Raw genomic sequence first — 12,888 nt, forward strand, 5'->3', positions numbered from 1 at the left:
GATCTGTATCAAGACTGTTGCAACTGTTTCACTACTACAGCAACAAAAATTATCTCCAGGCCACCCAAAGCTGGTTAATTGATTTATTTTAGATTCCATCATGCACATAAGAAAGGGAAACAGTTGACCAATAAAAGACAAACTAAATATAAAAAAAGGCTAAATTAATTAGATTTTTCCTGAAAAAAAAGATGCTTCCTCTCACATAAATAAAATAATGATAATTCAGAAGTGTTTTGCAGTGATTCCCCTCTCCTTATTTTCCTATTTGGGAAATTTCATGGGTTTCAGTGTTTGTGTAACTGTTATTTGTCATCAGGTCAGGACATAAAGAATATATTGGGACCAGGAGACATTTCTGTCTCTCTCCTCTGCTCTCTGAAACAGACAGTGATGTAAATGTGTGAAATTTAGTGGGACACTGTAGGGGCTTAATAATACCTATTAACCAGTTGGTTGATAAAGTACCAGGCAAAGAGAAGTGCAACTTAGCAGCTATGAATAAAAATCCTTCTCCTTTCTGCACATCTGTGCAGTCTCTCTTTCTTTTTTTTTTTTGGCTCTTTTGAGCTCGACCACAGTGAAACCTTCAGAAAATGAATGAAATCTCATTTCTCTGTATTGCTGCTTGTTTGTAACTACTGATAGCTTAACCTGACACACCAGATAGATTGTTTGATATGTTCATGTCATGGATATATTTTACATTCATCTGGAGAAAGCTCCCATAGAAAGCGTTTGGAGAGGGCAGGACTTTTAAAAAATGAATGTTCTCTTTGTCACATCTATTATAGGCCAATCAGGGCGACAAGACAAATCAGGTTGTATGCATGTACACCTCAGCAACAAATTGACAGGCAAACACTAATGTAGTATATGGCCAGTGGAGTATGATGTGGTCAAAACTTGTGCTAAGGCCGGTCAGAGGAAGAGCAAAAAACATCATCTTCGCCAAGAGAAGCTCTCAGTGTGATTCTATGCTCTTGTTTAAATAAAGAAATGGGGCCCAGCTCTGATAAAAACTGCTGCCATACTTTAGCTAAGTCAGAGTTAATCGCAACGTCATTGTACTGATTCACAGCACCACAACAACTAGTCCCCTGACTCCAGCAAACTCATGCTGAAGCAAGTTGGCAGAAGAGCAAAAACTTCTTTACTGCAATGAAAATCCTTCAGTGCCGTTCTTTCCTGTTTATTATACTCTTTATTGAATATAGAAATGTTGTCCAGTTCTGATAAAACTGCTGCTACACAAAAGCTACATCCAAGCTAACTCCATCACTGGCTGAAGCCATTGCTAATTGCTTTGAGTAAAGCTAAAACCAGCCCACAGCTACCTTTCTCCTCAAATGACACAAATTGGTTCAAACCATTTTCTGTTCAGCACAAACATTGTAGATTGGAGCTTTGCAAGGTTAGTGCTCACTCCCACTTTACTTGATCACCTCTGCTGCACACTCCCTCTCCCTCTGCTTGCAGCAGATTTGGATTAAAACATGACTGTTAAAATAGTTTTTTCCCACAACTTTGGTACTTCTCTGTACTACAGAAATCAAAACTAAAGGATACTTCACTGTTAAACAATGTTGTAAAGTGTCTGAATGTCACAACTTTTCAGCCTTGCAAAGCAGATGGATTGGCCAGATTCCATTTCTGTCATCAGGCAGATCCGTCCAGCAAAACTTCAAGCTGATACGTCTGTTCCCAGCCAGGGAATGATACGACTAATCAGTGTCATTTGAGGAGAGAGAGGTGGTAGCTATGGCATGGTTTAGTTGAAGCAACTGTAAGTCTGTAAACAATGGTGGCTGGTGAAGAGATTAACATGAGTGCAGCTGTAGTGGCAGTTTTATCAGAACCGCACAACATTTCTTGATTAAAAGAAGAGCAAAGAACCTTACTGCAAACTTCTCTTAGTAGGAAAGATGTTTGAGCTTTTCTCCCAACTGCTTCAGTGAGGGTTTAACTAACCAACTGGCTTTAATGTTATAGAAAGGAATTGTGTATTTATATGGCATTAGCTGCCTGTTGAGTTCGTGTAACCCCAAATTTCCATATACAGCGTGTGCGCCATGCACCGAAGTGCTGCAGGTTTGCTCCGACCGAAAGGTGAGCGACCTCGCCAACTCGTGAATGGCGCCATTGTAGCTCTGTGACCCACTGACCTCTCGGTGACCCTTTGCTGTTGCTGCAGGATGAGACGTAACATTGATATAGTGATGATTTACGATCGGGAGTCTGTGCATTGTATTTTATTTTGAAAGAACCGCATGTTCTACGCTTGTGACTCCCATGGTTGGTGCTTTCTTAACTACAGTGAATTTACAAGGTTTGGCTTACAGCACGGGCATATATAGATACAAGACTGATTTAAGCGAAGCCTCGAGGCAGATAATTTGCCTCGAGGAATTTTTGAATCAAATCACCTGAATAATTTGAGGAATTGTTTCAGCCCCTATTTTTTGTTGTAACAATGCTTCTTGGCAATAAATTTTATACCGTTGGAAAGCCTGTTTATTACCCTTTTAAATGATGCCACATTTGCAATGAACATGCATTTGTGGGATGAGCAGCAGAGCTGAGTATGTGGGTTGCACCCATGAAAAATGTGCCAAATCTTCTCTGCCAATGCCAAACTGTGTATTTTACTGTTGCTATTGATGTGTATAAAATGCATTGCCAAGAAGCATTGTTACAACAAAGAAATAATGTACCAAACACAAATTTCCTTACTTTTTGTTTTATGCAAACAGACATATATTTTCTTAAAGATTAATTGCAAGAACAACACAAGTGCTCTGTGATTCAAAAACAAGTTCAGGGAAACACCTTTTTACATGGTTGTGTTATTTCTTGGAAAATGACTTCCTTTCTGTTCAATGTGCAGACAACCGGCTATAAAAGACACTCTGAAGAATCTTTTTGTTCTTGCACTTGGTCAGATGATGGAAGCCATACTTTTCTGTGCTGCTCATAGTTGCGTATGAAGTCTCGGAGCTGCTCCTCCCGGCTCTCCAATGTGGCATAAAGCTGCTGCATCTGATTCACTAGGTCTGCTTTCTCTGCCTTCAGACGTTTGCGGTCCGACTTCATGGCTGCAAAGAGAAATGCAGAAGGAGAGAGGAAGATTGTTTAGTTTGCATCATAGACCTGAAGACATATGGTTTTGCTCAGAAATGTCTGTTTATGTAAACAAGCATAAATTTCCTTCATAATGACTAAAGCATGAGTGAAGTATCATATTGGTGGTGGGTCATTTGTACATCTGTGACCCTGCACTTTTAGAGTTTTTTATCACCACTTTGAAAAGAAAGACGTCTTGTGTAGTGCCCATAAAAGTATTCATCTCCTTGGATGTTTTACCCTTTTATTGATTTAATGAGTCAACCATGGTCAAAATAATTTGGCTTTTATTTTAAGGTTTTTTGTGTGTTTTTGTGTGTGTGTGTGTGTGGTGTGGGGGGGGGGGCTTTTCATGCCTTTATTGATAGAGCAGGGCAGTGGACAGAATCGAGCAGGGATGAGAGAGCTGGGGAGAGACATGCAGGAAAGTGCCACAGGCCAGATTGGAACCTGGGCCAACTGCATACATGGGGTGAGACTTAAACCACTAGGCCACCTGCGCCCCATAATTTGGCTTTTTTGACAGAAGAAAAATAGGTCCAGCGATTTGGTGCTAGTAGTCTCACAATCAGTGAAATGGGGATCACCTGAGTGCAGTGAATGTGTCTCACGTGACTGTAGTATAAAGACACCTGTGTCTGAAAGGTCCAGCAACACTCCAAGCAACTCAGAGAAAAGGTTGGGTTTTCTCTGGCTTCCACCCACCACCAAAAACATGCTCATTAGGTTAACTGGTGACTCTAAATTGACTGTAGGTGTGAGTGACAGCTGAGATAGCCCCCCCCCCGATCCCCAACGGGATAAGCAGTATAGAAAATGGATGGATGGATGGATAAGTCAAGGGCGGACACAATTCTTTTTCCCAAAGCACTGAACATCATCCATAGTTCAGTGAAATCCATTATTAAGAAATGGAAAGAATATGGCACATGTGTAAATCTGCCTAGATCAGGCCATCCTCACAAACTGAGTGATCATGCATGAAGAAGACTAGTGAGAGAGGCCACCAAGACACTTATGACTACTCTGAAGGAGTTAAAAGCTTCAGTAGCTGAGATAGGAGAGACTCTGCTTAAAACAACTGTTGCCCGGGTTCTTCACCAGTTAAAGCTTTACGGGAGAGTGGCAAAGTGGGAGCCACTGCTGATGAAAGCCCAGACTGAATCTCAACTAGAGTTCACCAAAAGGCATGTGGGAGACTTCATGGTCAAGTGTAATAAAGTTCTCTAGTCTCATCAGACTAAAATTGTGTTTTTTTGGCCATCAGATGAGACGCTATGTTTTGCGGACACACTGCACATCATCACAAACACACCATCCCCACTGTGAAGCATGATGGTGGCAGCATGGGTAATGTTGAGGTAATTGCCCATCAAGACTGGTTGATGTCCTGGTCTTACATATTTGCCCTGCTCAGATCAAACCAAGACAGGAAAGAGGTGAACAATTTTCTAAAGGTCTAAATCCCAAATTCAGCCACACATAGATCTCAGTGTTTTCACATGTTTACAGCAACCTTATCCCAACATAGCTAATGTGTTAAGATACAAAGTTTTCACTATATTTCACTATACAGGAAATTTAAGAAGTTTTTTTTTGTTGTAAAATTCTTTGTCAAAAAAAACAAAGACATAGATATTGACAATGATTGATTTAAAAAATCAATAGAAGGGTCAAACATCCAAGGGGTGAATCCTTTTAGAGGCACTGCATTTCCATATCCACTGAACCAATGACCAACAATAATAAATGCTGCCTTCCTTTTACAAAAAATGTCTATTGCCACAAAATGGTGTAAGATATAAACCTGTCAGTCTCAGAGTGACTGTCTTTGCTTTCCTTTGGTCAAAACAATAGCATATACAGAATCACCGCTGCAGAACGTTGAAGAAACAGGCTCTTGTAATTGTCTGCAACATGAAAACACCGAGAGGACTGGTGGAAAAAATGTCTTGATGGTCAGCATGTGTAATCTTTTGACTCAAATTTTAGTAGTTTTTTCATGAAGATATTAATAAATAAAATTCATGAAAATTTTTCAAGAATTTTATTTATTAATATATCCTATTTTGCTTAGTGCTTTCAGATATTGAGTGTTGAGTAAAAACATGAACTCCACCTGCTGTTGCTGGTCTAATGTGGCATGGCTGCATGCTGATAAAGAGGTGAATCACACATGAACCCTCCTGTCAATCTCCTCTCTGCTGCTGGATTCTTCAGAAGCTGGCTTGCTCTTTTCATCTATCTCTCCGCCACACACTCTCTCTAATCCCCGCGGCACCTCACCCACGCATCATGATAAAGAATGTGGCTCAGTGTAGTTATTCACAGAATGTCTAATTTTCTCAAAGACAACGTAGTCTTTTTTTCCCTCTCCTCGGCATCTGCTTCCTGCACTCTCTGGATTTTCTCTTCCTCTTCATGCAAGCCTGTTTTCCAGACATCTGCTTTAAGCTGACTTTCCCCCAGCGATCTTTCCAAACTGACAATTTATGCTTTATTTACATTTTATGTATTCTCTCTGTGTCTGTCCACTTTTGTCTTCTTCACTCTGACATGTATTTTCTCACAGCACAGTAGCTTTTTCACACTATCACATGGTACTTTTCCCCCCTCCTCTTCATGTGTTCACCTTTTCTTTTCACCCTTCCTTCTTCCGCTCTGAGCCAGCTGTGTCATTAATTAACATATATCACAGCCTGATAGTAGCTTGACATTCACAAGTTGCATCTGGGGAGCGTGCCCAGGCAAGTGGAATGGAAGTGCAATTTTTACAAGGACAGATTCCCTCTCTTGTTTCCTGTCCTTCATTTTTCTCCTGACACCATTTTATAGTGTGTATCCTTTTCAGCCGTTTCTTCAGTGGTGGAATCCCTGAGCAAAAGGGATATTCAAGCCAAACTAGCCAGCTAAAGAAGACAAGAAACATCGCTTATTGGCCAAGAGAAACAGGAAACCTCCCAGCACCTGCCTCAGGAAGTGAAATCAAAGGCGTCTTTGAGATGAGCCAAAAATGCTGCTGCTGCCTCACATCCTGCACCTGTGACCGTTTGGCAAAATCGAGAGCTCAGTGTCAGATACAAGAAAGCACTCTCTGTGGCTCTAAAAGGGTCTATTCAAATCCTGTTAGTGCTGTTACTAACCATTTATAACCTATGAATGAATACTTCTACATAAACATTATGGTCCTGTGGCTCATTGCAGTCATGCTACACAAGAGAATTCACACTCGATGAGATTGGGAACAACAAACCTCTTCCTCCTGACTGACAGCCATATAAATGACTTACACACTCTGGCTCGGTCCAAGCCTCTGAGAAATATTACAGGTGAAACAAGAGGGAACCACCTGGGAAGCATACAGAGCTGGATCTAATGTGTTTTGAGCTGTAGGAGGAGGAAGACATAGAAAGGAATCTTCTGAGAAGCTGCAATTTAAGTCTTTCATGGATTCATGATATCCATGCAAGCACATTTTATTTTTCTTGCCATGCATTTTAGTGATACAATATGGGTTTTTGAGAATTTTAAATACATAAACTTTCCCCCTTAGCTTTTTCATGCAAAATGTGCACCTGTATGCAAAGTCTTCACGAGGATGTTATTAAACCCCACTTTTTTAATATTTATGAATAGGGAAAATGGAAACAAAAAAAGTTTTTTTGTTGCCCAAGATTAGGCGGTCCAAATCACTTTTCAAAGCACAGCTGTTCACTCTACTCATATACAATAAATAATTCACAGTGGACAATTGTTAGACCACTAACACGTCACAGTATATCCTCTTTGGAAACGTGAGTAAACTGGGAGCTGTAGCTGGCCTTGAAGAACCTGAGGAGTCAAAAGAAATGGCATCCACTACTGTAATATACTCTTCTTTTCTATAGCATACCCGCTGTAGTCAATGCAGAGAGGCAGGCCTGCCCATGGATTTGGCAGGGCCCCTGATAAACCCAGAGAATGGCCCTACCCAGTTCCAATTTATTGATAGTATCAATGTGTGTGTTGGATCAGAATCATTGGTCCTGACTGAGAGTCACTTTTGGAGCTAAAAAGTGTGTCAAACTATTTTTGGGTGCTGATGTTGCAATTCTTCATTTATGCAACTTTTTAACCTCTTTTGATCACTTCTTCTGCCCATTTTTGCTAATATTATTTGACACCTTCAACAGTTTTGTACAATTTTCTCCCATTTTGCCTCTTTTTTACCCATTTATTACACTCAAAAACACAATTTGCCACTTTTAACCCATTTTTGCTACTTTGATATTTATATTTCACACATTTTCTGCTTATTTTTGCCACTTGTTTTGTCACTTTTTAATCCCATTTTACCACTGTTTCTGCCCATTCCGACCCATTTCAAGCTGTTTCAAGCCATTTTGACCTCTGTTAAACCCTTTTCCCCCCTTTATCTGCCTATTGTTGCATCTGTTTACCCTTTTTTGTCACTATTAACCCCTTTTCACCATTCATGTAAACCATTTTTTTGCCAATTTTAACTGCATTTCACTAATTGTCACACCTGTTTTGAACCCATTTCCACCATTTTTTGCTGGTCTTTGCTACCAGAAAAAAAAAACATTTTTGCCACTTTCTGTCTGTTTTTTCTATCTATTTTTTCCTTTTTAACCCACTTTGCCTCTTTAAACACATTTTCCACTTAAAAAGCATTTCGGCTACTTTTAAATCAAATTTCACTGCATTTTCTGGCCATCTTTGCCACTTTTAACCTGTCTTAATATTGCTTTAAAAAAGGGTTCATACCATTTTTTTAATTCACATCTTAACTTTACAATGGGCCATGATTTTGCTGATCTCAATGGGCCTGAAATTTGGCTGGGCTCCAGAAAGCTCTCCGCTTTATCTCCCCTTATGGGAGACCTTGTAGAGAGGGGCAGTAAGACTATTCCACAGGTCACATTACTCCATGACTTACAAGCTATCACTGGCTCCCTGTTGCATTGGAATCCAGCTTCTAACTTAAAGAGCCATCCATAGTAAACAGTTGTCTAACTAAGACACTTTACTTGTCAGCTCCCTATAGGTCAAATATGCTGAACATGATGACCGTTCCATGCAGATCCTTAAGATCCATGGCTTTTCAGCATTTATGGCCAGGGCACACAATGAAATGCTCTTGTCACATTTGTAATGTCTACTGAATGTTTGAGAATCGGTTTGAGCTCACCTGTCTAGATAGGTGTTTAAGTAACCTGTTGTACAAATTGTGATTACATAAAGTACTTCTGTTGTTTTTTGCATCTTACTGAGCCATATGTGTTGCTTGGTTTTAGTTGCATGGCTCAAGTAGACACCTTATTTGTTAATGACTTTATTTCTAACTATCATTTTGTTTACTTATTTACCTCAGCCTGTGTAAGCAGAGGAGCAGCCAATCAGAATCCCTGCAAACAAGTTTTCACCATCTAATGTTGGAGGAATTGTTCTCACTGTGCATCATTAAAAACAAAACTGACTGCCTGTTTCCTGTTCTCCTGAAACACTCTAAAGCGTGGATGTGTGTTTTAGCACATCATACATTAGCTCTTTTGGTGCCAAAGTCCTTGTGTTGTAGTCTGGTTTAATGTGAGCACATACTACAGTAGCAAGCTCAGAGCATTTATCTGTTACACTCTTATGTGACGCTCTGCTGCTCGAGGACTTTTAGAGCCCACAATGAGCACGCCAACTCATTAGTTACTAAACATGCAGACTGAACTCCTCAGGGAGTTCTTACAGGTTTGAAACACTTTTTTTTCTCCCCCCCAAAAAAAATAGCATAAAGAAAAATTTTGGAAAAACCCCTTTATTACTCTTAATGAGACCAAGCTGAGATGATTGATACCACTGTCATATCTGTACAATACTGACTGATCTTCAGGCAACAGTAAGTTTAGATTTACATGAAAATTTGGATACTCTGTTCTAATCAATCAATCAATCAATCAATCAATCAATCAATCAATCAATCAATCAATCAATCCATCCATCCATCCATCCATCCACTACACTTTTCCCATTTCAGGTCCCAGGTGGATGGAGCCACTCCCAGGAGTTGCTGGGTGAAGGTAGGGTCTACCACAGACTGGTCACCAGTCAATCACAAGGCTGACATGGAGAGATGAAAAGCCAGACATCAGCCTCTTACTGTCTGGAAAAATCCCTCGTGATGTGTTGCCTTAAAGGGATACTTCAACATTTTGGCAAATTTGCCCATTGCCATAATCCCTATAGTCTTAGTAATAGGTTCGTTTTTAGTTGTCGGTGCAAGCTGTTTTTAGATCTGGGGGGCTGATATGCCAGCTGCTCAGCTAACGCTATGGAGACCCGTGGTATTCCCGGCTTTCCCTCATCAAACTCATCAAATACACAATCCAACGACTCCAAAACGCTTTCGTGGACAAGTTGTGACCTGCACATTCACCACGCTATGAAATAATAAGGTATAATTATGTAACATTACAACACATGAAGCAAATACTCTGAACTACTTTCTTGAGTAAACCACTGGGCGGAGTGACACAGTGCGCACCTCAGGTAGTGCCGTAATTACTTGGTTTCAGTTGGAGTATCATTGGCTGGACGTAGTAGAAACGGCTTCTTCTCAAGTTTTGCTGACGGAAGTATCTGCACTAAACATGTGCTTTTGAAATCACTCTGCCCAGCAGCCATCTCTAGAGTGTTGTTCCGGCTTTGCTTTTGCCTCTAAAACAACTTCGTCTCGTAATGTTCCATGAATATTTCATAGCGTGGTGAATGTGCATTTCAGATAAAGAACATTTCAGATAAAGATAATATTAACTAAAGAGATAGTATTAACTTGTACTTTGCAAAATATCAAACTACTCCTCTTAGTAAATTTATTTAAAAGAATATATTTAGATTACAGCACAGCATTTAAAGTACATGAAACCCATGAATAACATATTCACTTTGAATATATAGATAATTCTGATAAAAATAAAGATCATAGCATGGTTTTTGGGCTGCACAGTGGCTGTGTCTACTGCGGTTTCCTCACAGAGAGAATGTTCCTGGTTTTGAACCCTCATCTGACAGGGCCTTTCTGTGTTGGGTTTGCATGTTACCCCCACGCATGTTTGGATTTTCTCAAGGTACTCAGGCCTCCTCCCAAAGTTCAAGACATGCTTCTTCTTAGTGACTATGAAATAGCCCAAAAGTCTGACTGAGAGTCTGATTGCTTGTTTGTTTCTATAGCCTTGTGACAGATTACTGATCAGTCCAGTGTGTACCCTGCCTCTTGCCCAGTGACAGCTGGGATCAGCTCCAGCAGCCCATGACTCTGAACTGGAAAATGGCGTAGATCAGTGGTTCTCAACTGGTGGGTCAGGACCTAAAAGTGGGTCATGAAGCTCTTTCCAGTGGGTCACAGTGCACCAGGATAAAAACTGCAAAAAGTCTTTACAGCCCTAAGTGTATATAGAGTAAGTTCATACATACATTTTTAAGTTTTCCTTTGATGACAAGTAAATTTCAGAATCTGTCTTGAAAATTCTTCATATTTATCTCATTTTCTTTGAATATCAAAGCTGGTTCTCCCAATACAATGAGGTAATATTCAGTTTGTTTTTGCAATGTAGGGTCAAAATTGCAACATTTTTCTTTTTTTTAAAGGTTTATTTTGGGCATTTTATGCCTTTATTTGATAGAGGAGGACAGTGGATAGGGTCGGAAACAGGGATGAGAGCGGGGAGAGACATGCGGTGAGGGGCCTCAGGCTGGATTTGAACCCAGGCTGTCCGCGTATATGGGGCGTGCCTTAACCACTCGGCCACCTGCGCCCCCAACATTTTTCTTTTTTAAACTTTTTTTTTAGGTGACTATGATTTCTCTCAAGGAGGTGGTGGTGGGTCCTGATGCCTGTAGATAAAGGATGGAAGGATGCATAGTTGTGTGAAGAGCAAAGGGTCGGCAAGAAGGGATCACAATGAGCACTGAAATACCCGAGTGACTTTGTTGTTATTAAATAGTTAATTTTGTTTAATATTTGCATATCAATCTTTTCATCATGATCAGAATTCTATTTTAACTGTTGTTCTGTGACCACTGAGTAGCACTGGTAGGGTCACGGTTTGTACCAGTTGCTGTATTCTGATCCACTCTCCTCCCTGAATATGTTTGGACAGCAGAGGGTTGAATTTTACTGCTAAAAAATGTCTTTGATGTTTTGAGACTGTTAACCTGCTGTGAAAAGATGTCGCCACAGGAATCCTTTTGGAAGTTGACAAGGTTTTAAGCTAGACCAGAGCTTCTGCAAACTGCTTACAGTTACCATTTGAGCCTATGCAGGAGACGCAGTTTCAAGGATTGATTTTTGGTGGACTACCACTTTAAAATAGCACAGGAATTTATTAAATTAAATGTATTACATAAAACCTGTATTGGTGTTTTGAGATATTTTGATCACTAATGCTCCTCTCTGCTTTTTCTGGCTGAGCAATATAAGACAACCCCAGCCAAGAATTCCACTAAAAGATGTTGATTTCACTTTTATTACTAATGACCAGGCAATTACAACTAGATACCTATGAGAAATAAACTCCATCACATATGCACATTTTCTACATTTGCATTAATTCAGTCTCCTGTTTTGGCAAAGACTGCCCCAACAGTCAAGTTCAGATGCCCCATCACAGCAAACAACAGGCTCTCAGTGATCAACAGACTGGTCAACACCCTCTGCACAGAGATTTAGTCACATTAATGAATGGAATCACTCAACACTGAATTTACTCTGTAAAACTTCGGTCCTAAAGAGAAAGGACGGGCTTTGAGACTCTTAGCATAATTATTTGGGGAGAGAACAAAAGAGACATCGGCTCATTGGAGAGAATCCAGTGTTCACGGTTAGGGATTTTAAATCTGCCAGCTGAATAATGAAGTAAGAGCTGCACAGTGTACTCACCTCCTAACTTCTACAGTGGAAAAAAAGTCATAGGATTTATGAGGTTGAAATCCTCATGAGTAATATTTAACACTGTAGAACTTCTTCGTAACCATAGTGATATTAAACACCTCAATTAGGGTTAATAAATATTTAATCCAAGATTCTACAAACCTCAGTGATGACATCTGACCCTTTTGATGCACCGCCCATAACAAGGAATTAAAAATAGATCAAGCCCTACGCTTAGGTGATCTGGATGGTAGAGTGTGTACGAGCTATTTAAACAGCAGAATCAAGGAATCAAGGAGAATCAAGGGGAGAATTGTGCTTTGATCCCATAACAGCAGCTCATTACTAGCCCTGCTGTTTCTACAAAATCACAACAAAGTGAACATGAAGAAAGGCTGAGTGCAGATGTTCAGGTGCAACACCAGCAATGTGCAAAAACAAAGAGTAAACCAGCTGCAGCTTTCATTCTGACACCATGTCAGTGACATGATGTCACTCTAAGGTACAAAAGACTGCCACAAGGGGCCACTGTAATCCAAACTCATTTTCTCACATGAGTACATCAAGTTTGAATAGACTGAGGTCCAAATCGAGGAGAAAAAGCATCCTCGTTACCTCTCATGGTGAAGCAGCCGTAGTTTCAAGGAAATAATCAAAAAAGGCTAATGAAAACCCACCAAGCAACAATGATTTCCCCTGTTTCCTTTATCAATTGCACTAATTTGTCAAAAAGCAAAATACTACTCTTAAAAGGCAATTACTTTAATGTTTCAGGTAAAGCAGTAAAGTGTGCGTGCCTGTATGTATTGAATGTTAAATGCTTTTGAAGGAGGAGAGGTCTTGTA

At 40.1% G+C, this 12,888-nt stretch overlaps 1 protein-coding gene across 5 annotated transcripts in view; it reads right to left on the reverse strand.

Moving 5' to 3' along the window:
* Positions 1-12,888, reverse strand: part of kazna (kazrin, periplakin interacting protein a) — a 294,446-nt gene that overhangs the window by 17,664 nt on the left and 263,894 nt on the right. For all 5 annotated transcript variants that reach the window (XM_041798665.1, XM_041798666.1, XM_041798664.1 and 2 more), the window contains one exon: positions 2,959-3,095. In XM_041798665.1, the coding sequence (XP_041654599.1) occupies positions 2,959-3,095 (137 nt within the window). The remainder of the gene's footprint in view (positions 1-2,958; positions 3,096-12,888) is intronic.

The sequence above is a fragment of the Cheilinus undulatus genome, linkage group 11 (assembly GCF_018320785.1).
Source record: "Cheilinus undulatus linkage group 11, ASM1832078v1, whole genome shotgun sequence".
NCBI classification, from domain to species: Eukaryota; Metazoa; Chordata; class Actinopteri; order Labriformes; family Labridae; genus Cheilinus; species Cheilinus undulatus.